Source organism: Acanthaster planci, linkage group LG18 (assembly GCF_054643075.1).
Source record: "Acanthaster planci isolate LZ-2023a linkage group LG18, COTS_SCS, whole genome shotgun sequence".
NCBI classification, from domain to species: Eukaryota; Metazoa; Echinodermata; class Asteroidea; order Valvatida; family Acanthasteridae; genus Acanthaster; species Acanthaster planci.
This window is the reverse complement of record NC_141794.1, coordinates 9067760-9093671: the sequence shown is the minus strand read 5'-3', so window position 1 is coordinate 9093671 and position 25912 is coordinate 9067760. Positions and strand designations below refer to the sequence as shown.

General features: G+C 41.4%; 1 protein-coding gene across 3 annotated transcripts in view; it reads left to right on the top strand.

Moving 5' to 3' along the window:
• cad (carbamoyl-phosphate synthetase 2, aspartate transcarbamylase, and dihydroorotase) overlaps nucleotides 1-25912 on the top strand; it is a 72465-nt gene that overhangs the window by 22518 nt on the left and 24035 nt on the right. For all 3 annotated transcript variants that reach the window (XM_022251451.2, XM_087149082.1, XM_022251454.2), the window contains 15 exons: nucleotides 4245-4398; nucleotides 6010-6141; nucleotides 6489-6722; nucleotides 7289-7510; nucleotides 10316-10504; nucleotides 10959-11192; nucleotides 11699-11836; nucleotides 12059-12303; nucleotides 12867-13113; nucleotides 15233-15433; nucleotides 16608-16730; nucleotides 18859-19041; nucleotides 20757-20975; nucleotides 24719-24889; nucleotides 25606-25788. In XM_022251451.2, the coding sequence (XP_022107143.2) occupies nucleotides 4245-4398; nucleotides 6010-6141; nucleotides 6489-6722; nucleotides 7289-7510; nucleotides 10316-10504; nucleotides 10959-11192; nucleotides 11699-11836; nucleotides 12059-12303; nucleotides 12867-13113; nucleotides 15233-15433; nucleotides 16608-16730; nucleotides 18859-19041; nucleotides 20757-20975; nucleotides 24719-24889; nucleotides 25606-25788 (2875 nt within the window). The remainder of the gene's footprint in view (nucleotides 1-4244; nucleotides 4399-6009; nucleotides 6142-6488; nucleotides 6723-7288; nucleotides 7511-10315; nucleotides 10505-10958; nucleotides 11193-11698; nucleotides 11837-12058; nucleotides 12304-12866; nucleotides 13114-15232; nucleotides 15434-16607; nucleotides 16731-18858; nucleotides 19042-20756; nucleotides 20976-24718; nucleotides 24890-25605; nucleotides 25789-25912) is intronic.

Here is a 25912-nt window from a genome sequence, read left to right as displayed (position 1 = left end):
GCGAGATTTTGATTGCCGTTATTGTCTTGGGATTGCAGATACACTATAATTGACATTTTTCTCAGGAGGTCTTTTTGAGCAGAAATACGTCTCCAAGCTTTATTGGCAGAAAATGCGATAGCCACTCTCTTCAGCTTGATTTTCCCTTGCTCCCACCAATCAGTAAGACTCTCAAAAGTGTGTTTGTAATCTTCTAAATTATGCAAAGTGTTCAAAATCAATTCACCAGAATGGTATTCTGAAGATGGGTAGTGTTGCGTTTCCAATATCCTTTGCCTCATTTAAAACTGTTGGTATCTGTTTCGGCCTGAACTCAATCATGATCTGAATGTGGAAAAGCAACAATTGCATTGTGGGAAACCGAGGCCAATTAATGGGACATGTAGATCTGCATTTTCTTCTCTTTCTCCACCGTGTCCTGATAAATAATAACCTCCCCCCTAAGACTTACATGTACATGTATTCTCTTGATCCGATACCAACATCCTTGATGAAAAAAGGCCTTGATTCCCTCCTTCCTATCACTGTCACAATTGTCAATTTATCCCTTCAGACCGGCGTCTCCCCCACACTTTAATCTGCATGGTGACACCCGTTTTAAAGAAACCCAACTTGGATCCGGAGGTGTTGAATAACTACAGGCCAGGGTCCAATCTTCTGTTCTTGAGTAAGATTCTTGAGCAAGTTGTGGCATCTTAGTTGCAAGAATACCTCAACTACAATAAGCTTGAATGCAAGATTCAGTCAGCGCATAGGATCAACCATTCCAACGAGACAGCCTTGACCCGCGTACAGAATGACATTCTCTGTACTTTTGACAAGAAAAAGGAAACTTGTCATCATCCTGGTGCTTTTGGACTTGTCCGCAGCTTTTAATCCCATCCATCAGGGGATGTTGGATTGTTTGGAGCTGCTCTATAGTGTTAAAGAAGCTGCTCTCTGCTGGATGGTGTCATACCTTGGGGATCACCATTAATCTGTGTCTATAGGCAGAGCCTCATCTACCAAGCAGCTAGTATTATATGGTGTCCCTCAAGGATTCATCATTGGTTGTGAAGATTTTACTTCGTACATGTACATTGGGCCAGTAGCTTCTATACATGTACTAAATTCTCACCACATAAGCAGATCATTGTGTGTGGATGGTACACAACTCTACATCACCTGTGACTCATCCTCTAGGGCCCAGTGTGTTGATGCTCTTGATGTTAGCACTGCTGATATTAGATTCTGGCTCATTACCAACAAGTTGATGCTTAATGACTCCAAGACTGAAGTTATCCACATTACTTCGTGCTACTCTGAGGAGTAAGGATTTACTTCCCTCTTGTGCACATTGGCCCTGTTGAGGTTAACCCTGTAGTCTAGGCACGTAAATTTAGGTGGGTTTTTTTATGATCACATGCAAATGACGTCTCACATCAACAACTTTTGTCATGTACATGTAGCCTTTCATTCTCTCTGGACCATTAGCCAGTTGAGGAGGTTCCTAGATAGCGCTACCACCAAACGTCTTGTTCATGTTTTTATTTCATCTCGACTTGACTGCTGTAATGCATTGCTGTATGGATTTCCAGACTCTGAAATAAACAAGGTTCAGTGTATTCAGAACACAGCTACTTTCCTGGTAGTTGGGGCTAAAAAGTCACATAGCACTACAAAACTTCTTAATCAACTTCACTGGCTCCCCATTCGTAAAAGTATATTTTTCAAGATTCTTTTGGTCTTCAAATCCTTGAATTGATCCGGCTTGGAGTCATGTATGTTATTGAGCTCTTGACTTTATATATTCCTTCTTGCTCTCTTGGGTTGCTGCAGTATCCTCAAGTGGAGGGTAGGACTCTTCAAGTTGCCTCTCAATGCTAGAAGTGCCCCTTCTGTCAGTTGTTTCAAAACTCATCTGAAGGCCTATCTCTTCAACTTATAATCCTCATTTTTTGTTTTTTATTATCATTCTATATTATAATGTCTTTGTTATAATTGAGTTCTACTTAAACTCCAGGTTCTGTCTGTCTTTGAGGGCGGATGTGGGTGACTGACCAGACACCCAGTGCTATCTTCCCCTCATCACCCGGAGGTTAACTGACCTGTGAGGATACTGGCAGGGCCCGGGGCCCTTAAACTGCTGGGAAACGGCCGGCCTTGCGGGATCTTTTTTAGACTAGGTGCTGTGTGTCGGGGATCCCCCCACACCTGACCTCCTTCCCTCTGACATGTCTGATACACTGTAGCTTTGAAATAGTTTTCTTAAGCTCTTAGGTGGTACACACTCTATTTACACATATTACTATTCATATTGAACTGAGCGTATTTTTCTTTTTTAAGTTTCATGAATCTGTCAACTTGGTATTTGTTGTAAATCGCCTTGAGGTTAATTTAAAGGAGGGCATTTGCTGAATCCATTTTATTATTATAATCCTGACTTTAGTTGTGGTTCCAGGCATTTTGGCTATTATTGAAACTGCTCAACCGTCATTGTTCAGTAAAAACTCGGTTTCCCACAAGTAGCGTTTAGATCAAAGCCTTTGCAGCCAAAGAAGAAGAGAGTCCACGCTTGGAGGAAACAACGGAGAAAAGTGATTTCCCCAATGAGGGACTGTCAGAATCATTATGGTCATTTTTTGCCTCCTGGGCAACCTGTTCTGCCCATGTTTTGGTGTGGGTGGCTGCAGCAATGGTGCGACAGGGAGGCTTTCTAGGGGCATTGCGGCTGTAGTAGGCAGAGGAGTCCCCTTCCGGGGCTTGGCTTCTGGTTGTATTAGTCTCCTCTGACAATGAATCACTGTCCAAGGTGATGCCATCACTCCGGCTGGGTGACTTTGCAGACTTAGGGGTGCCAGTGAATGGGCCATAGGGGATGGCCTGGGCCGACCGGAGTGGTCACCACAACGCCCGCTGTGTGCAGCCCTTTGTGGCATGCAAGATATTTGTAGACTCTTCTTTTGTGTTCTTGACTCTGCTCATTCTATAACTTGGGGAGTCAGTGGAGCATGGCGAGGAGGTTCCTGTTACCTGTGGCAGGGCAACCCTGGAAGCGTTTGTTGTGTTGGCCCAGTGCGGTGGTCTCTTGGGCAAGGCAGGCAGACAATCTGTGTGGTTGGGCCTTCATTCCGGGGGTGGGGGAGAGGTCATTGTCGCTCGTCCTCGCTGTACGTATTGCTAGATGACAGCCGTGGGCCTCGGAGTCGATTGCCAAATGATTGCAGGCACTGGCCATCTCCACAAGTAAGGCACTTCGCCAGGTTAGGGCACTGGTCGCTACAGTGCCCTGATTGCTGACAGTTGTAGCGTACTAGGGTTGCGCATGCCTCTGCTGTATGTCCCCCTCCCTTCCAACTGCATCTTCCATAGGCATTTGGCCATTACTATAAAAATACTTCACATATTAAATGCCATTATTTTATGCACACAAAACAAAAATTATATACATGTATTACAAAAACTCATTGAAAGCTTTCCTAAAAAGAACTGTTTTCAGTTTTCAAGGATTTGTATTTCTCTGACATTAGAATCTAGTCTATTCCACCATCTGGGTGCAATGGCAGAGAAGGCGCGATCTCTGCCGGTGTGCAGTCTTGTATTTAATATTGCACTGTAACTTGGTTTATCAGCTGCTGACTGTGTATTTCTCTACAAGAATGCATTGCAGGTTTTGAGTAGGTCCTGCAAGTAATTAATGCATTTATATACATGTACATGTAAATAGGCAAATCTTGTACTCAGTCCTGAAATGAACTGGAAGTCCATGTACGGAACCAGTACGTATGAAGTTTTGGTTTTGCACATGACATTAGTACTAAGTTTCATTTCTAAAAACAAAAATTTCTTACTTGCGTGACGCTTGATGTATCATTTCTTCAGATAGAAGTGCCTTTGAGTTAACTTTGGGGGAATTAATTTTTGTTTTTTGAAGAAAAACACGTACGTACTCGTGTACGTGCTGTGTCATGCAGAGACACGTACAGACACAAACAGTTACATGTAACTTGGATGCCGAAACTGCCTAGTGTAATTTGAGTATCACTTTTAAATTTGCAAGATGATGGTGTTTGGAAGATCGCAGAATGCTGTTTCCATACTTTGACACCCCTCAACCTTCACACATATCTGTAGAAAAATGCCATGTATCCGTTGACCGTTTCTCCATGGCAACAGATTGGAGGGGCATTGTATTATGATGAGCCCTTGTTAAGCATGCACCTCAAATATGTCTTCTGTAATAGGATTGTTTCTTTCTCTAACAGAATGTCAGTGCGTGAGCGTATTCACACTGCCATGATGTTCAAGCCATTGCCTGGTACCCCAACAGCAGACAACCCACCCAAGAAGGTCATGATCCTAGGGTCAGGGGGTTTGTCGATTGGCCAAGCAGGGGAGTTTGACTACTCGGGATCACAGGTTACCTAGTTTTTTGTTCCTTTCTCTCTATTTTCTTTTTCTGAGAGAATTTAAAAGAAAGAAAGTGTCAGAGATTTGCTTTTGCAATATTACCTGGCACTTTATCATATTCATTGGTACATGTACGCCAGCACTGCTATGCCAGTATGAAATGTTCACTGTGTTAGCAGTCATACAATGTAGTTACTCATTTTAAAGGCATCTTGTCAAAAGGCAGGTGACTATGGAGGACAAAAAGTGACCATCTGCCTTTCTGCTATCAGAGTAGTAAAAAAGTAGATTTTATGTTCTGGTAACATGCAATTTTGACTTTTGTACTTTTCTGCCACCTAAAAGAGCAGAACGAACATTGTTTGGTTATGCATTTTTCTGCTTTTCTGCTTCAAAAAGGGCAGATTTTACTTTTTCTTTGTTTGCTGACGGCCGAAAAACGGAACAGGCAGAAATGAGGATCGAACGTTTGACAACAACCGTGAATTCTACTTCTTGCTTGATACCAGAGGAGCAATTTTACATAGGCGGCCGAAAAGTGGCCATCTGCTTTTGTGCCTTCCAAGGGTTGTGAACAGGGTCGTGAACCTCAGGTTATGACCATTTCCTTTCTTGGGGATTGAAGACAAAAAAACCCCAAAATTACAGTCCACCCTATCTTTTGTAAGAAAAGATTCACATGTTTTCCTTGGCCCAAGCAAGCTTGTTTGTCTATAGCTGTAAAATTGTATTTCCTTTGAGATGCTGTTTTCTCTGCCTCACAGGGACACTGATAAAATATGATGAAGCATTGGTTTCTATACATCTTTACTCCACCCAGAACGGAAATGGTGGTAACCTACAGGCTCATGACCCCATTCACTGCCCAATGAGAACAGAAAAGCAGATGGCCACTTTTCGGCCACCAATGTAAAATCTGCTTCTCCGGTATCACGAAACCAGAAAAGTTTTATTCACGGTTGTCATCAAAACGTTTAATCCACTTTCCAGCTTGTTTGACAGGTAAAAAGCAGATGGCCACTTTTCGGCCGCCATCAAAAAGAGGAAAGTTAAACTACTTTTGTAGTAGCAGAAAAGTGGAAAAATTCATTACAATAAATTGATCATTCTGCTTTTGAGGTAGCAGAAAAGTAGAAAAGCCAAAAATTGCATGTTACGAAGACGTAAAATCTGCCTTTCTACTATTCGGATAGCAGAAAAGCAGATGGCCACTTTTCGTCCTCCAAAAAGGTGACATCAAAAGATGTAACCTGCATATTAGCCCTAACCCATTTGCCCATTTTGCTAGGAAGCATCCTCAATCCTTAAAAATCCTCTGATTGCCCAGCCAAAAAATACATTCAACCTCAATCCTCCAAAATCTCCCAGCAATTTCTATCATTGTGTTGAGGCAGTGTGAATATTTATTCTGGAGCAGAATGGATGATTTTATGCATGATGGAGACATGAATTTATGGTTGATTGAGCATAAACAAACAATTTAACCCGCGACCTTGTCAGTGTGGGTTTCTTCACACCTTGCCAGTTTCTATCGTTGAGGCAGTTTCCAAGAATTGTTTTATTTTCAGAGATGCACATTTCCTTGCACGAACCAATGCATGTTTCTTTGGTTGATTTCAGGCCATCAAAGCACTGAAGGAAGAAGGCATACAATCCGTCTTGATCAATCCAAACATTGCCACTGTGCAGACGTCCAAAGGAATGGCAGATCGTGTTTACTTCCTGCCAATTACTCCTGAGTATGTGGCACAAGTAAGTAGAAATGGATTCAATTCTCATCAAGTCCATTTAACAGCGTGAAGAAAGTGGGGAAAATTGAGGGGATATTACATGTAGGCAGTGTTAGTGTGTTTTGTCTTCTGGAAGGAAGTTTGTGCCTTAACTAAATGTGTAAAATGTCAGGCCACTTTAAGAATTCATCAATTCATCATAACATCATTTGAAAAACAGCAAATGAATTTCTCAATGTTAGTCCTATGGTTGATAAATTATGGTTACGTTGAGCAAAACATTTCTGTGAAAGTTATCCTTTTCAAGGTTACAGCTTGAGGATGCTTATCTCAATCATGACCGAGTAATTTTTGCCACGACAAAAACAGGTTATAGAGAGTGAACGTCCAGATGGTATCCTGCTGAACTTTGGTGGTCAGACTGGCCTGAATTGTGGTGTCCAACTGACCAGCTCTGGTGTGCTGGACAAGTACAATGTTAAGGTCCTGGGCACACCGGTCAAATCCATTATTAACACAGAGGACAGGAAGATATTTGCCGACAAGATGGAGGAGATTGGAGAACAGGTTGCTCCCAGCCAGGCTGCCTATTCTGTGGATCAGGTCAGAGCATTTTTAGCTCCATAGAATGCCATTTCTATTTGACTTCAATATCTCAACTAAAGTCATTTACGCTATCGTGTAAATTTAAATGTAGCAAGCTTTGCTTTCCTTCCTTGATTCACATGGAGGCAACTGGAACTCAAGCATGAGTCCAACTTATCTCAACTCTTACCGAAGTCTTAAAATAAGATCTCAACTGTCATAATTACAGATTAGGCCTTCACATGTGGGACATGTGACTCCCAAATTACCCTTTTAATGCAAATTGTATGGTAAATAACTGGAGTATTTCATCCTTTGTGCCTCGCAACTTGGACTCAATCTTGACCAGATAGACCATTTCACACCTCCAGTCATAGAATGTTACATCTCTGTTAAAACACGGATGAATAAAATTTTAATTTTTACAGTGACATAAAAGTGAATAACTAGTGCACATTGGAAAAATATCTAGTGAAGTCATCACCAATACTCATGGGCAATACGAAAGGATTTGTCTACCAAAAGCATAGTAAACAATACCTGATACTATATCTGAACATTTTCTTCACTGTAATTTTTAACAGGCCATTGAAGCAGCTGAGAAGATTGGTTACCCTGTCATGGTACGTGCAGCCTATGCCTTAGGAGGCTTGGGTTCAGGCTTTGCCAACTCGAAGGCGGAGCTTGTTCCCCTGGCAACTGCTGCCTTCGCACACACTAACCAAGTACTGGTGGACAAGTCACTGCGTGGATGGAAGGAGGTTGAGTACGAGGTTGTCAGGGATGCCTTTGATAACTGTATTACGGTAAGTCAAAGCATAGAGAAAACAAACAGACTGAAAAGAAACCTGGTCACACATGATCTATTAATTTCTCCTGTGGTTGACAAACTCAACCACTTCGTGCCAGGCCCACTTATCCATGTTGATTCTCCTGGGCCGGGTATTTTTTCTTTTTTTTTCTGTTTTTAAAATTATAGACAACATCTACTGAGGCCAGGCCTGCTGCTTTGTAAAAAGAGCCCAGATTGTGTGATGTTATGTAATTTTCTTTTGTTCCCAAAACCGGCACAGTGCGCTGCCGACGTCTTTTCAAAAGGGGCCAGATTAGCATGCAGCGGTGTTGTATCACTCACCACTGCAGCGCCTTTGTCCCCAGTGGTAATCCACTCACACTGAATGCCACAAACAGTGGTATAATTTTTCAAAACAATGACGGATTTCCTCCGCTGTTGACAACTGAAAAAATGTTGGAAATTCCCAGGTTCCCCGGCAGCAAGTGGTTAAAGCCAGAGTTGGTCATTATCCACCAAAGTAATACAGGCCTCGATCTTGGGGAAAAAAGGGGCAGGCCACTTTGGCCTTGCCCTCATCAAATTTCAACAGGGCACCAGGCCAGCTGAAGGGGGCACCAAGGCCAATTATTTGGAAACCTTTGATTTACATTTTTGACAACCAGTCATGTCATGAGTAGACCTATAAGCTATTCAGTTCTTGTACACCATGTCATCCCCCTTCAATAAAAAGCGTTATCATGCTGCTATTATTTGTCGCATTCACTGTATAAAACTGTAATGTTCATGTTTAATTAATTACAATTACCCGAAATATTTTTTCCTTCAGAATCCAGCCTCTGATTTAATGCTTGCTTAGATTTTGTATCCCTTTCCAATTAGAATTCAAGGATTCCTAACCCGCTTAAACTAAGTTTAAAATATAATAAATAGTGTTTATCCTTTTATTTAAATGAAATGGGGATCCTTTTAAAATGTTTTCTGTGTGCTAAATGGTTACGGAAAACTCCGATCAAGTCGTCATCGTGCAATCGTAAGTCGGTCTTTTGACAAAAGTACCATTTGTTGATGCATTTCCATTGATAATTTTTAAGTGGGCCTTTATAAGCCGTCTTTTCATTCAAGTTGGCATGTTCTCTCAGTTCGTTTTCCACAAAACTACAAAAAAAATCCTCGGTATAAAGTGGCGGTAAACAATCGATTTCTGGAACGTCGTTGTCTATACTGACATGGAGTAGGCCTACGGTAATGTACATTGCATGCACGCGAGCACAACCACAAAGGGGTTTCCCCAATATTTGCATCAATACCAGTACCTCCTCTAGTGCAGGCGCATGCACTCTGTTCCTTTTTGGGGTCGTCCTATTGAATGAAGTTTTACTTGCGGCCGGCCCCCCAAGATCCCGCGTGCACACACGCCGCACCGGTGCATGACGTGTGCTGTGTGTGTGAGCATTATGTCAGCACAAACAGCATGCACGGGTCGTCCTCAGTACAGACGGAGCGATGATCAATATCCAGGACAAACTTACCTGAATCAACAATGGAGATAGATCAAAGCAATTGAACTGGTGCAATGCATTATATTGATGGTATTAAGGCAGCACGCCACATAAGTCGGCAAGCAGCACGTCGGCATTTAGAAGTCATTATGTTTTTCGAATCAAGACTGAGTGCCAACTTTGCCGGAGTTTACAAGTTTATAAATACTTTCACCCCTACTTTTTCTGGAAAACAGGTTTTCAAGCTTCTGGCACTTTGAGTCCTCCCATAAGAAAGCATCCTTTTAGCATTTCTTTATACGATCATGCGATCGCGATGGCATGATTTTGAGATATAGGCCTAGGCCTAGCGAATGGTCAAAACTTATTCTTAACACAATAAGCACTCGCCTGGTTTCCGACTGATAATGATATTCAAGGCTGCATTCGCGCGGTTACTCCCGATAACCCGAGTGTGGATGCGCGTGCATTACACTTGGGTCAGGCGTATACTCCTGATACTCTGTGATGGGGAGTATACTCTCGCTGACCCGAGGACAGTACTCCTGCCGTTCGTGCGTTCGGGATAGCACTCGGGTAGCACAAGTAGCTTGCTCAAACGCAGCCCAAAAGGTTGAACTCGCCGAATTCGGAATCGCACTGCATGCATTGGCTTACATTGTACACTCTCATTACACATACAGCCGGCTGCAAAGGGAGAAGGGCACGCTGGCCAAGGTGGCCTCGCGATGTGAGTTTTTTGAAAGGGCATTACAGCCAACTTGGAAGGGCATGCAGCCAGTGGCCGCAGTAAAGTTCGAGGCCTGGTAATACCCTATGCAGAAGAGATATTGGTACTAAAATTGTTGTGCCCCATTAAATCACAGAAATAAGTAAAACCAATTTGCGCTTTTGGAAAAATACTCATTTTTTCATGGACAAGAAACTTGCACCTTTTACCTATTTTGGACATTCATGCAATAAACAGGCATTTAAAAATATTGTTAATCGTCTTTCATGCATGTGTGTAAAGACCCCATGTAAAGAGAGACAAAATTGTGATTACACCAGGCCAGTGAACACATGTAGTCAAACTTCAGGCTAAAAAGTTGATACTAAAATACAAATCCCTTCCATTGACACATGATAGAAGGTATTTTGACAGTTGACATTATAATTTGGCATTCTCCCAAATTACACATGACAAATCAAGTTAATTATTTTATGGATGCCTTGGGTTGACACAATGTACGCTTCAGGTTGTATTGTATTTTGAGGATTTTTCTCAGGTCAGTACACTGGTTTATTTGCATTGTATTTTCTTTTTTGTTTACTAGGTTTGTAACATGGAGAATGTAGACCCCTTGGGCATTCACACTGGTGAATCCATTGTAGTAGCTCCAAGCCAGACACTGACAAACACTGAATATAACATGCTACGTACAGCTGCCATCAAGGTCATTAGACACCTTGGGGTCGTAGGAGAATGTAACATACAGTATGCTTTGAACCCACAGTCACAGCAGGTGAGTGGTGTACTCCCAGGAAATGAAAGGCAAGCATTTGCTTAGTTACATAAAAGACGCCTTGGAACAATACTCTGTTTTCAATGGTAAAGAAGGACACAAAGGAAACACTCCATTCCAGAGATGGAAGTGGCTATGCAAAAGGAACCAGTCTGTCCCAGAGATGGTGTTGGCTATGCAAAAGGAACCAGTCTGTCCCAGAGATGGTGGTGGGGGCTATGCAAAAGCTTGCCCCAAATCTAAAGGTATAACAACAGTGTCTTTAGTTTGAGGAATTCAGTTTATGTGCAGTCAGATAACTCAGTGTACCAAATGTTATTCAAATTTGATGGGAGACTGTTTTTAATGTTTAGAAATAATGAAGTGTTACATGTAGCTTCCATATTTTAGTTAATAGCCCGCAGATACTCACAAACAAAGCCTTACTTGATTTTCCCAATGCCTTTTTTGACAGTATTACATCATTGAGGTCAACGCCCGCTTGTCTCGTAGCTCTGCATTGGCTAGCAAGGCCACTGGTTACCCCCTGGCTTACATTGCAGCCAAGCTGGCACTTGGTATCCCGTTGCCTAAGCTGACAAACTCTGTGACTGACTCCACCACAGCCTGCTTTGAGCCAAGCCTGGACTACTTGGTTGTGAAAATCCCCCGCTGGGATCTAAAGAAATTCACCAAAGTCAGCAAGAAGGTGATTGTTTTCCCTATTGGATTTGCCCATTTTTGCCGTCTGCCCATGAACGCATCTATTTTTATGGTCCAGTAACACAACTTATTGTATTGTTAAGTGTTCCTGTTACATGCTAGTTGTTCCAATATGCTAATGAGATCAAGATGACCTCTGACATAGTGCAACAATAAATATCTCTATCTGACATTGTTCATGAAAAGTAGTCCATAACACATCCGAGCCTTAGTCTTAAATCTCATGCCTTTACCCCAATGCTGGGGTGGTACCAACATTGACACTTGGTGGCTGGGGTCAGATTCAAACCCATGCAATCACAATGACTGATAACGTGGATTAAACCTCATTGTGGGTAAGTATCCCTCGGCGTATCCCAGAGCTGTCTAGAACAGGTTCTGTTTAAAGTATTTTTCCAGTGATGGGGCCACCTTCCATTGGGAAATAAAGCTTATGATTTCCTCTGTCAATTGATGCATTGAAATAATGCTCCTTGGATATGTTTTGTCCAGATTGGCAGTTCCATGAAGAGTGTAGGTGAAGTGATGGCAGTAGGACGTTGCTTTGAGGAAGCTTTCCAGAAAGCCCTACGCATGGTCAATGAGAATGTCAACGGCTTTGACTGGGACATCCAGAAAGTTTCAGACGAGGTGATTTGAGTTTGATCTTTAACAAGGGATTGCACGTGAAATTTCCAAAGTTTTTAAAATTGAAGGATGTGGAATTCCTCCAGAGCATTTGCAAAGATGTAAATAATTTTTATTTATTTTATTTAATTTTTAATTGTAAATAATTCTATTTGGTATAGAATACAAGAAAATCACGTGTATGATGCAAAAAGTGTTGATGTTGAGCTTGCCATTTCTCCTCAGATTCTTCAAACACCTACCGACGAACGCATCTTTGTCCTGTCTGCAGCCCTCAAGGCTGGCTATTCCATTGACCACCTCTACTCCCTGACCAAGATTGACCACTGGTTCCTTCACAAATTGCGCAATATTGTTGACTGTGGAGAACGACTGGAAGCATTACGGGGAACCAAGCTGACCCGTGATACACTCTTAGAGGCCAAACAGTTAGGCTTCTCTGACAAACAGATTGGCAAGCTCATAGAGATGTAAGTTACATATGATATTACTACTGTAAAGATAATGTTATTGACATGAAGGCACCAGATTAACTGTCCTTGAATACTTACCGTTTTCAGTAGCCCATCACTGCTCCTTGAGGAGGGTTGAGGTCGACACTTATTTTGGAGCAAATGGCTAATTCAAAGACAACAACCATCTCTGCTCTTTTAGGCCCTAATTTAATTCCTAAATAAATAGAAGCAAATATCAAGCGTCTTGCCCATTGAAAAAGGTCTCAAACACTCCAACCACAGTGTGCAGTATCACTCGGCCATCTTCATTTAAGTTTATCAGACTACGAGACGATAGCTGTCTGTAGCATAAAAATGATTTTAATTTTAAGACTTAGTGACATCATGGACAAACTAGTTCCTAGCTCAGTGTGTAATTCACACATGCATCAGAGTTGCACTTAAGTCATACTGACATGTGACGCTAGCACAGGCTCCAGCACTGTCCCTGTGACACTGTCATTTAAAAGGCTTGTCAGACATTGACAAGCCACTTTGCTTTAGTTACTGCATTCTCATGTCCTCTCTTTCCCACCCAGGACAGAGCTGGCTGTTCGGAACATCCGTCACTCCTATGACATCAGGCCACATATCAAGCAGATTGACACTGTGGCAGCTGAGTGGCCAGCCAGCACCAACTACCTATACCTGACCTACAATGGCAATGGCCATGACCTGGACTTCCCTGGTGATTTTGTCATGGTGATTGGCTCAGGGGTATATCGCATTGGTAGTAGCGTGGAGTTTGATTGGTGTGCTGTGGGCTGTATTTCAGAGCTCAGAAGGGTAAGTGATGCTTCATCATGTTGAGGGTACAACCCTTTTTTCGGAATGAATGACTCCAACCCAACCGTTTTTGATATATTCTTTTGTCCTAGTGATGATGTCATTTGGAATTTACCACTAATGTTCCTGTAAAAAAACCTTGTGGAATACCTCTAGAAATACCACTAATCAACAACTGGTGCGTGTATAGAAGTAAATTGCCATTTAAAGGTAGTGATTTAGAAATCTTTTCCAATGTTTTGAACACATTGAATCACAGGATGTTGTAATCAGTTTCCATGAGGGGTCCGATGCTCAAAAAGTGCAACCATGATTTGGGATTAATTTTTTTTGGCTTTTTCGCTATTTTGCGAAAAGGCAATCTTTTCTTTACAAAACAAACGGGCTCAAAAGCCCGTTTGTTTTGTACACGTTTTTTTCTACCGGTGACTTTAGTGCTTTTGCAACTTTGGATCATCATCAAACTTATGCCAATGACGAACGCTTATGCATAGATGGTCCTAGAAAGATGACATCATGATGACGTCATCAAGTGATTTATTATCGATTTTTAAATATTTATTTTAGCCCATTGACTTTGTACACATTTTTGAGGCACTATTTTCGTACCTTAGCAATCATTGATTGTCGTCAAACTTGCAGCAAGTACTAACTATAAAACAAAGATAATTCTGAATTATTTATGTCATGATGACGTCATCATGGGATTTATTATTAAATTTTGAATATTTAAATATTCCGTTAAATTTATAGAACTCCATAAAATCGACCCTGGCCTCCCGCAACTTTCTGTTTGCAGCAAGTGCCAGGAAAAAATGTGGTCTTCAATTCATCATGTGTGGGTCAAATCACGTGACCCTTCCTTCCAGTCGAAACCGGAAGTGGTCTTATTGTTTAAAAGTGGTAATAGGTATCGAGTTGTTTTTAACGGTGTTAGTCTGCTTGTGTATAGTATTTTTCAAATTATCTACAGATGACGTCACCTAATTGTCAAGCGCCCTCTAGCGACAGGTTAAACATTCTGAAAAATGAATTTTGAATAGATTTCTGTGGCGAAGTTTGTCCGAATCGCCTGAAAATTGATGTACATGTAGATGACCATCTTTACCTAGTCAACACGTGTGTGAAGTTTGGGGCTGATGATGTCATCAGACCAGAAGTTACAATAAAAACTTCTTTTATTCTTCAAAATTTGGTAAAAAATCAACCGTAAGAGGTATAAGCATGAATTGTGCACGAGATGACAGCTAAAACATTGGAGTCATCTGCATGAAGTGCATAACTGGTGTACTTTTTCACACACATGAAGCGCCGCCGACAAAAGCCCCCTAAAATATAAATTGCCAACTCAAAAATCCATTAACATGCTGTGCATATGCTACTGTGTGTGTGTGGATGCCCAATATCTGCCTGCAACATAGACGGCGCACAGTGCGTAGGGCATATACTCGGGACTTGGCAAAATGCCGACCACATGCTGCCGAGAGCTGATCACATTATATGGAATGCCAAAAGGGACAACCATTTCAGATATCTAATCTGTGCCATAAGTTTAATGTTTTTTATTGTATATTGCATTGTACATGTCTTATTGGGTTGAAACCTTGCAGGTAGTTAGGAAGGGAAGGTTTACGGAAATAGACCTCACGTGATGACAGATGACATCAGCAGACGAGTCACATGACATTAAATGCTGCCTCACAGATATCTTGAAAAGAGAGTGCTTTAGAGGTATAATGACCATATGTGATGATGACGTCATCAGAGACAAGTCATGTGACATTAAAGGTGCACTAGTTAAAGCCCAATATCTCCTGAAGTACGTGTTCTGTCAGGTTGAAACTTTGCAGATGACTTGAAAGAGAGGTGTTATATACGAAAAATGACTTGATGTGATGATGCCTTAGATGTTCAAATGTTCAAAAGAATGCAAAAAAGCCCTCTGTTCTGTTGGCAAACAGACAGATGACCTCTCGTCTTTTTCTTTTCTTTTGTTATTCTGAAAAGATTGTATTGGATTCCTGCATACAGTCCAAGCAGTAAATAAATCCTTAGCTTTCATCATTTATCTTGGCATGAATATTTAGAATTTTCCACTGATTGTCCTTCCTTAAAACAGCTGGGCATGAGGACTGTCATGGTCAATTACAACCCAGAGACTGTCAGCACAGACTATGACATGTGTAACCGTCTTTACTTTGACGAGATCTCCTTTGAGGTGGTTATGGACATCTATGAGATAGAGAACCCTAGAGGTGTGATCCTGTCCATGGGCGGTCAACTACCCAATAACATTGCCATGCAGCTGCATCGTCAGCAGGTTAGTGTGGTCAAAAGAGCTCAAATGGATTGGAGGTTAGTTTGAGGTTGACATGGGGCCCACCACGGCAGCGTGAGGCCCACCACTGCAGCCTGAAGCCCACCACGGCAGCCTGAGGCATTTGACATTGAGGCAATTATGTATTCCAACTCTAAATGTGCACATTGTCATTTGGCAGGTATTCCCAAGCAACGCTTTAATTAGCACCTAAATCAATCGCAAATTTTTTCTGTTTAAAGAGTTGTTTCCAAGTCAACCCAGCATTGACATCAAAACTAGCAGTCTAACATTTGTCTAGTGGTTAGAGAGAATATAGAGATCTAGTTGTCTTTAAATTGAACATTTGAAATCATTGTAGCATTTGCAGTCTTTGTGATTTGGAAATGGCAGGCATGCGAAAAAACCATCCCTGGACATTTCCAGGTGTGTAATTTATCTAGGAGTGTGATTTTGAACAATGAATCAAACCTTGGGTCAATCAAGACATAGTAAAATACAAAGATAAAGTTACATTAAAACAATCAACAAAACCAACAGTCTGGTGTATGTAGCATGATGCATTCAGCAATGCTTGCTGCAGTGCTGTGCAACGTGGGTGTGCTGAACGATTATATACTGACAGAGCTGTCACGCAAAACTGTTTTGCCAGGAGAATCATAAATGATTCTGTCATCACTAACTGTTAGGTAGGCCTAATGTTTGATTCTTTTCATTTCATTTTTCTCAAAAGTTGCGAAGTATAAGTATAAAGTAAACTCATACCGAGGAGTGCGGTATGGATAGTTTCAGGCATGCAATTATTTTCACTTCTCGGGAAGCTTTTAGGCATGTGATGGCGCGGGAATGCAATCGCACACCTTAAAACGAAAGGACTGCATTTGGAATCTGTAAAACGTACAATCCAGAGCTTGGGAATTTTGTGCTTGTGTACCATTGCATTGTTGGTTCATTGTCTGTTTACCATGACTGTTCAATATTGGGTTTGTACTCTGTGTCACATTGTTTAACTGTAGTACATGCATTAATTAAGGCTTCCAAAGGACCTGTAAGGGCCAAAATGCTTCTTGTGTGGGACTCGAATCTACAACACTTGTCTCCTGTTCTGAAATAACTGCTCAATAAATTAGTCCAGTGAAATCCAATTGACATTGATTTGATATCTTTGTTTGACCAGTGTCGAATTCTGGGTACATCACCAGAGAGCATCGACACAGCTGAGAATCGCTTCAAATTCTCCCGTCTGCTGGACACCATTGGGCTGAACCAGCCTCAGTGGAAGGAACTCACCAACTTGGAGGTATTGGTCAAAAATGTTTAAAAGCGGAGTCTGTGTTGAATTGTAAGGACCCCTTTTAAAGATTGGTGTTGTGGGGTATGGATCTATGGGATGGGATCAAAATACATTGACCATTCCTACACATTCCCTGCTGTTCTGCACGCATTCCTATTCAACCCCGTTTTGAAGGGTACTTCAGAATGCATTTCTACACCGTTCTCTGGCATGAGTCATTGAGGGTGTATTGTTACGTTAATTGGCTGTATCTTTGCGTGCGAGAGTGGCACTGTCACCACAAAGATGCTTAGGAAAAATAATTTGCAGTGGATTGGGGAAGAAGTAAAAGCCACAGGTAATCTGGGTTTGGATAAAGAAAGGCTGAGGTTTTTTGGCTGATTGGCTGCTCAGAATAACAAAAATGCAGTGGATCTGGGGAAATAAATCAAAAACCTCACGTGGTCTAGGTTTGGATAGAAAAGAACTGCCAAGAAATGAAGAATTCATTTTTTGGCGAGATGTGTGCTCGGAATAAAAACACGTACAGTGTTGCAGGAAAAAAAATAAAAACCCTCATGTTCCAGGTTTGGATAGAGAAATGCTGAGGTGGGAAGAATTATTATATTTGGCCAGGAAAACAAAAGCCTCACGTGGTCCACAATTTTGATAAAGAAGTGCCAAGGCAGGCTGTCAATCAGAAGACGCAACCAAAACATCTGCTGGAAAATTTACATTGTTAATACATGACAGTCGGTAGGCTGTCAATCTGGTTGGAAAGAGAATTTATTTGGAATACACTCCTGATTTTATTCCCGTGCTAAGTTTATTTTTGTCTTGGTCTGAAATACAATGAACGGCCTGTGAATTTTTCTCATGAAAACGGGCCTTACATAAATGATTTTGGGGGGGGGAACTTACTTTTTCTATAAAGTACTATCACTGACCATTACATTCCGTGACTTCCCCATCGATGCCAACAACTGACCGCTTGCATTCATCATCTAAAGTATCACCCAAAACTGCTAGCTGGATCCAGATGTTTCTGGGTGAAAACCTTTCCACAAAAGTAAGTCTGTGAGGCACAAGGACTGTTGGATTGTTTCTAAAATGTGCAAAGGCGGGAATATCTTTTCTGCTGAAAAAAAAAAAAGTGCAGTCAGTCAGGGCTGAGAATGTTTTTGCCCAGGTTTCGATGAAAAAATGTTGAAATGGGTAGACTAAATTCTTGTAGGCAATAATGCAATCTGATAGAGTGGAATACAAATTGAAATGAAAATAATAATGTGATTGGTGGGGCTCAAAATCCTACCCCTATTTCTAATCGGAAGAATGCTTACTCTGTGAGTGCTGAAATTTTTTTCTTTAAGTTGGGTAGGCAGGCAGGCAGGCAGGCAGGCTGGCTGGCTGCATATACCGAATGAAAATAATGGTGCGATAAGGCGGCGCAGAAACCCCAAAGGCTCAACTCGATAACAAACACCCATCTCAAAACATTATACAGTGTGTGTCTTTTTTGTTGATGAGAAGAAAGGCATTGTTTTGTGGAATGTAGTGCTTAACTGACGGTGCTCTATTGGTACTTCAGAGAATTAAAAAGGAATGCGTCACGCAGAAGATTGGCCCAACATTTAATTTTCCCCGCCTCGTTGCCAAGAATTTTATTTCCTAACCACAGACGGTTGTCAGGTCACCATTTCTGTTTTGGGAACTTCACATTTTCGCCGCATACATTTTGTACCACCATGGGTGGCGCAGACATCTTGCTGGGTGCACAGATTATGACAGGCCTTATGTTGTAGAGGAACGCAAGGGAACTGGAGGGCCGTTCTTACATGTGCTTACTGGAAGTTGCTCAAACAAAAGAATGCGCTACTGGCATTTGCACATGTGCAAACAGTCAATGTATTTTGATTCCACACTTAACCCTCCTATGCTGAAGTCACTCTTTGGGTCACTTGGTAAACACCTCAAAGAAGCACAGCTGTGTTGTGTTGTGCACTGCACCAACATGCAAGAGAGTGACCTTGGGCACTTGTGCATATTTGTGCTGTAAAACCAAAGGAGGGTTAAAGTGTGTTTCTCAGTCAAGAGACTGGTGGACACTGCTTCAGGGATGACCTATATATATTGTGAAACTTTGATCTTTATGCAGGCTGCCAAGGAGTTTTGCATTAAAGTGGGTTATCCATGTCTGGTACGTCCTTCCTATGTGCTTAGTGGTGCAGCCATGAATGTTGCCCATACTCATCATGATCTAGAGGCTTACCTGTCAGAAGCAGCAGCTGTCAGCAAAGACCATCCTGTGGTCATCTCCAAGTTCATCCTGGAAGCCAAGGTAAGAATAGTTTGCTATCTGATCTATGTGTGTGATCATGCAGGAAGGACACAGAAGGAGTTTGAACTGCCCGGGCTATCACATCTGGCCAATTACTGCTTTCTGGCATGCCCGGTATGTCCATAGCCCGAGCGCAGCGCGCGCCTTCTACCGACCACCTGTTTTGCAACCATAAGCTCCCTTTGTACCCCATGATCATTGCCCCAATTTTGCATTGGTAATCTGCATCCCTAAAACGTTGTGTACTGCAGTATAGGAAGTTGAATATTCATGCCATCATTGGTGCTTGATATGATCCGACAACATCACCAAATGTAGTGCTTGTGCAGTTCCTCTTATTAGGCTGTGTACCTGAAGTGTTCATGTGCAGTTGTTGCCCTTATCGAACGCTTTCTTTCTGGACTTCTTTTAGGAATAAATAGCTAAGCTGTTCGTTAGATTGTAAGTTTCATTTGAATCGTTTTTATTACAGAATTTACACAAAAAGGTATTTTATGAGATCTCATGATCCCTCCTTTTGATGAAACGGCGCATTTTGTTTTTCTTGAACTTAACTGTCCTGCGGTGTTCAACATGTTGTTGGCCAGTCTTTAATAGCCAAACTCTTACAAAGACTTTGACAAAATGATATTTTGGAGTGACAAAATTAAATTAAAAAATATGCATGGATAACGGAAAAGGGTATCAAAATCTTTAAAAAGTTATTCAAAATGGCAAAAGTAAATCTAATGTTAGATATTTTTTCTTTCTGTTTCCTGGTCGCCCAAAGAAAACACGACAAATATTGTTATGATATTACTGGCCCCACTTGTCCGGCTAAGCTGCAGGCAGTAATCAGGTATTTTTTTAATGTTTACTATTGTTTGTCTGACCAGGCGACGATGATCATCGAGCACTTTGATGTGCCAGAGTTGAAACTCCTTCTGTGTCCTTCCTCCATGGTTTTATGTTGTGCTGTGTTGAATGTCTTCATCCCTAATGCTTTCATATGTTTTAAAACCAGCCCGGACGTTTTTGGGGTTTCAAAGGATTTTAGCAACCCTAGTCTGGCCACTGCTGCTTGATTCCTTTGGAACATGATTCACTTTAAAGTTTGAGTCCCCAAAATACAGTTTGAATTCATTTGGTTCCTTAACAGTGGTCGATTTTGCAGTGATTAGGAAGGTGTTGAACAATAGTGCCCAAAGAATTGTGTCTGAATTGTTTAAGCTTTGGTTCCTTATATTTGTGAAGATGCACTCACATACTCCATTAGTCAAGTTGCCTTTAGTCTCAGTTCTGTGACTTTCCTGTGGTTTATTCTACGAAAACGAATTGTCACTTTTTGAGGGTGCTGTCTCCTGACAAACTGCTGTCATCCATGAACCATTGTTACAGGAATGTTTTGGATATTTTGTTTTCCAGGGCAGCAACAGACTATGATAATAGCTATTTTTCATATGACGGGAGTGATGATTAGCTGAAATTATGCAAATGACCTACAACATTCTTCACATTCATGCACAGCATTTTCAAACTAAAACATCAGCCAGCATGGTTTACTCGAATGTTAAGATCTAAGCACACACAAAATATTTTTTCTGTTAGACAATGAAGGTACAGGTACTGTACATAACAGCTAAAAGTGCTGTCCTCAGTTTCAAAGCATTCTGAAAATATTCTGTTTTAGGCAAGATTGTCATTAAACTGTGTTCTGACTTTCTTTATGTTTGTAGGAAATCGATGTGGATGCTGTGGCCAAAGATGGACAAATCATTGCCATGGCGATCTCTGAGCACGTTGAAAATGCTGGAGTTCACTCAGGTGATGCCACCTTGGTCACTCCCCCTCAGGACCTGAACCAGGAAACCATTGATAAGATCTTCAGCATCACCACGGCAATAGGCCAGAAACTGGAGGTCAATGGACCTTACAATCTGCAGCTTATTGCAAAGGTAGATTTCTAGAGCACAAAGATGATACAAAGCTTTGAATTTAGAGAATTAGTATTTAGGCGTGAGGTCAAAATACAAACGCTTTTGAAAGCGTCGAACGCTTTGTAAACGGTAAGCATCACGGACGGTCAACATCGAACAGACGAACGCTTCAGCGAGGCTGGCCAAACCGTTGCGGTCGAGTACACCTTGCACTCTGCAGCTTCCAGTAAACAATGGACAGCTCATCGCATTACGGCATCACAGACTTCTGCGGTCTGGTGGATTAGTCATAACAATAGCTCTTTACTTTGCAGCTCCACAGGAGGATTTAGATCGGCAGACTGTTTTAAACATCCTGATAAAACACGTGTATTGAGTAGTTGTATTGCGCTGTCAGTTTCCAGACCCAGTCTTTTCAGGTCTCGATACCCTGTAATCTTGATATTTTGTCTCGGTATCGTGAGTTAAATACACACCTTACTGTATACCTGCAGAATCGAATATACTAATTCGAAATAGTATTTACCTGAATTATTCACGACGTAGTGTTCTGTTCGCCAACATGTAGTTACAGATAAAACCTTTTTTTTTTTGCCCGTGTGCACAAGCTAGGACTCAGCATTGCGCGCTCGCAGGTTTTCATGTGTAGGATCGAGGAAGACACATACGCGAACTACGCGCTTTCTACTTCGAAGCTGCACCTGCACGATTTAAGGATACAAGTACATCTTTTTCTTGAAGTCAATAGTACATGCGTGCACGTTGCAATATGTTTTGTACGTACCATTCTTTTGTACTCTTTGAATACTTTGTGGCTGCACAAAATTCTTGTTGGAAAAACAAACATGTCGGGTTTTTTTTTACTTTACCTATTAAGCTTTAATGCACAGTAAATTAAAACAATAAACACAATTTAATCTATTGCTGCAGGCGAACCGCCGAACCTAGGCAAAAAACATCAAACAAGGCACTTTTGAACCGAACCAAACTGTTTGGTTCGGATGTACGGCTTTAATAAGGCATTTTATTGATGGCACGCGGGAAAACATACAAAAATACAAGAAAACTTAATAAAAAACAAACAACGAAAAATGGATAACGAGTTATACGGCGTGCTCCACACGTGCGTGAACATACTAAAACTTACAATGGCCCGCATCTTGAGATGGTTGTAAAAAGCATGTGGTGAGAATCACTCAGAAATCAACCAAGAACACGCAACGTACGGCATTGTCGCTGCATAACATTTCTAAATTCTCACTACATCCAATCGTGCTCATGTATATTCAGATGTATTATTTTATTTGCCAATCTACGATAGCCACGCCCTTATGTTCCATATTAAGGTAATGACGTTCCATTTTAGGCCAATGGTCTCATAAATGGAGTGCAAAACGAATTTTGGTTGGATGCCGATCACAGTCGGACTCGCGTTCGATCCAAGGCATCCCCGGATGAAAATTTTGCCAAGCGGTTCGGTGCATGCTGTGCTTCAGCGCAGCGCGAGGAGATTTTTGTTCGCGCGGTGGCCTAACTTGCCTTTCATTTGACCATGAAGGGTTTGATCGTAGTGCAGACGCGTTGTAATGGAATTTGCCAGATCTCAAATAACAAAATGCTGTTATTCCTTCAAGAGGCTGATGAAAAATCGCCCCTTTGGTCACGTGCACGCCGTCCTTGGAAAGGTTCCCCTCAGATATGCAACGAAAGCCATTTTCGTAGTTTTCAAAAGCCATCTATTTCGCAAAAATAACCAAAACACAATTTGCTCGAAATTTGATTTTAATCTTGTGTTCTGTACTGGAGGAAAGTCCTAATTGAGCATGCTGTTTTTTTCTATTTGCACAAATCTTACGGTCGTTTTGTTGAGTCAAGCGTGGTCCGAACACAACCGCTTCTGGTCGGCAAAACACGGTCGGGAACTGTCACACCCTCGAAATAACTTTATATGGAATGTACTCATAAACTCTGGGGAAAAAGTTTATAAAAAAAGGTATTCAAATCAAAGTTGCTCGCGGATCGGGAGAGATAGCAGATTCATAATTTTACACGTAGAAATACTTTATAGGCCTTTGCAGCTCGATCGTAGCGAGCCTTTCATGTCTCAGTGTGCATTGTGCTTGTACATGTGTGTACATGTCCGAACCCAACTGATCCCAAGTTCGGCAAAAAATGTCCAAGCCCTGTCTGAACCGAACACATACTTGCAGCACTATTTGATGCGGAGTTTGACATTTTTTTTATTACCTTCAAAGAATATGGTACACGGGACAGAAGTTCCAAATAAATTCACATTGCGTCTACGTGAATATTTCCTTTCATAGACGATAGATTAGGCGGTAAAATGAGGCAACCGTGTTTGGCATTCCCCGTCACTCCCATATAAACGCATTTATTTTCCAGTCTAAAAAACGCTTAAACACGAACAATTATCTTGGGGCGATGCTTTTTTGTCATGAAATACCCACTCAAAACGTATCTGAAGCTAGATAAATGTCTGTAGCCTGGAATGCAGTTGATTTTGTGTCTTCCTATCACAAGGTGTTAACCACTAATCCTCACGGCCAGCCGAGGAAGGCTGACCAGGGCCAATGAAGTTCTCCCTGAATAGGATCTTTTGTTCACAACCATGGCTGTGTAAGCCACAAACTCCATTGTTGTCAGGGTTGCTCATGAAGCTAGACAGTCCATGGCAGACGGTTCTTTTCAAACCGTTGAACTGTCCAACACCAAAACACGAACGGAATGAACGGGGATTAACACCAACCGTTCAACTGTTTCTAAACCGTCTGTATTTTGACCTCACGCCTTAATGACCACCTCCAATAAGCCATTTTGAATGTGGTTTACCATCTCTGATGCAATCAGTTTTTCAAGAATAAACCTTACTGTAAAATTGTTGAAAGATGCTGTTTAGCTTGTAAATAGGACAAAACAGGAAATACACAGCACTGTCTATAATTCCAACTTGCCCTCTTTTGTGTTTAAAACTAATACAGAAATGTAAGGATTCAAGACTGATCTTTCAATTTGCTGTTAAACAAATATTCTGGATGTGGAGAAATATCTTTCTTGCTTAAAATTTCATGAAGTTTAGCTCAGCTAGATGGGCTAAGTATGGCAGTGCTGCCATTTGTGTGTGCTACTGTCTTTTCAACAAGCTAGTATAGTGCTTACATGAATATCCACAAAGTTCTGTCATTGGAGCATGTATTTTTACACTCCCCTCCCATGTTGACTCAAAGCAGCAGTATTGCAAGAAGCCTTGTGCTACATTTTGTTAAGAATCATGGGCCGGTTGTTGTGTACAGTAGCTGGCACATACCATCCAATGCTGGCATTCTGCTCGGGATTATGGTGGCAATTTGTTATGCACTGCTTAGATTTTGTCATGAACGTGCAAATTAATCGTGATGTGATCTGCAAAAATCCTTCACATGGTGAGCTTTGTCATTTTGGTATATATCAACTTCAAATTGATCGGGACCCCGTCCTATTTTCAAAAGTGTTTAATTTAGGATTCTAGACAATCTAGATTCATGTTGTAGACAACCTAGAATCATAAATGTAATATGTCTGAAAACAAGAGTGTGTCCATATTAATTGGAAGTTTATATGCACCCAAATGACAAAGCTCACCATGTGAAGGGTTTTGGCAGATCGCATCACAGTTGTCCAGATATTTGTACTTGATAGCCCAACTCGGCTGCCAAATATCCTTAATTTGTCATTTGGTTTTTCACTCTGGTTTTGCGATCCAGGACAACCAGCTAAAGGTGATTGAGTGTAATCTTCGTGTCTCCCGCTCCTTCCCTTTCGTCTCCAAGACCTTGGATATTGACTTTGTTGCCTTGGCAACAGAGGTTGCCATTGGTGAACCTGTTGAAAGTGTTGGTGCCCTTGCTGCAGGCACAGGAAAAGTTGGTGTGAAGGTAAGAACCATACTTTTCTGCCAATCCATGTATCAAGTGTGAAATAGCTACCTAATCTAACAAGGAGAATCAGTTATTCAAAAAAGGCTTTTATGACAACTTAGTTAGCTCACTTTTGCCAATTATTCACAAAAAGGGACTTCTTTTGCCTTTGTGTGTATTCTGTAGTCGTTACAATTTGCTTTTGCCTTAACATGGTAGAAGATAAAAAGAAATCATCTAAAATGTACTCTTATTTTTGGAGAAAACTGAAACTCAGTAGAATGTTGCGCTTGAGGAGGGTGAACAATTGTTTCAACAACAAAGTCCAGGTCACCATTTTTTAAAAGCATACAATTTATGGCCAATAAGGTTGTTTATTTTAGTATTTGCAGTTTTAATATTGTGTCAGAGAGCTAGTAAGTGATAATTGTATTAAGATGAAATTCCTCATACTACCAAAGGTCTGAGGGTTTCAATAGCTTTGTGTCTATGAGCCCAAAACTTGACCAATACAGGGCGCACTTTTTCTAAGAACGAGAGCTCTTTGCTAGAACTGCCCTTCGTTGGTTCACAAACAACCCTAAAATGCATGCGTTACTATCAAGTCGCTACCAGCATAATGAACACTCCTGATCAACATGGCTCTGTTCAATCAGTGAGGGGGTGCTTCTGTTCAAGGCAGATGCTTTTCTTTTGTTACATTTTTTAATGTGTCTAATTTTTTACTTACGAAGGTTCCCCAGTTTTCATTCTCTCGTTTGGCTGGTGCCGACATACTCCTTGGTGTTGAGATGGCGAGTACTGGTGAAGTGGCATGCTTTGGAGAGGATCGTTATGAGGCATACTTGAAGGCCATGCTGAGTACAGGCTTCAAGATACCAAAGAAGAACATTTTGCTGTCGATAGGCAGCTACAAGGTACGAGTTCAAATTGTCTAGTACTAGAATTGAGCAGTTCCTACCGAGTATTTTTGTGGCATGGACTCTGACTCTGTCTGGTAGTTGGGATACTATTTTGCTACTTGAGACTTTGGTGGCAGTA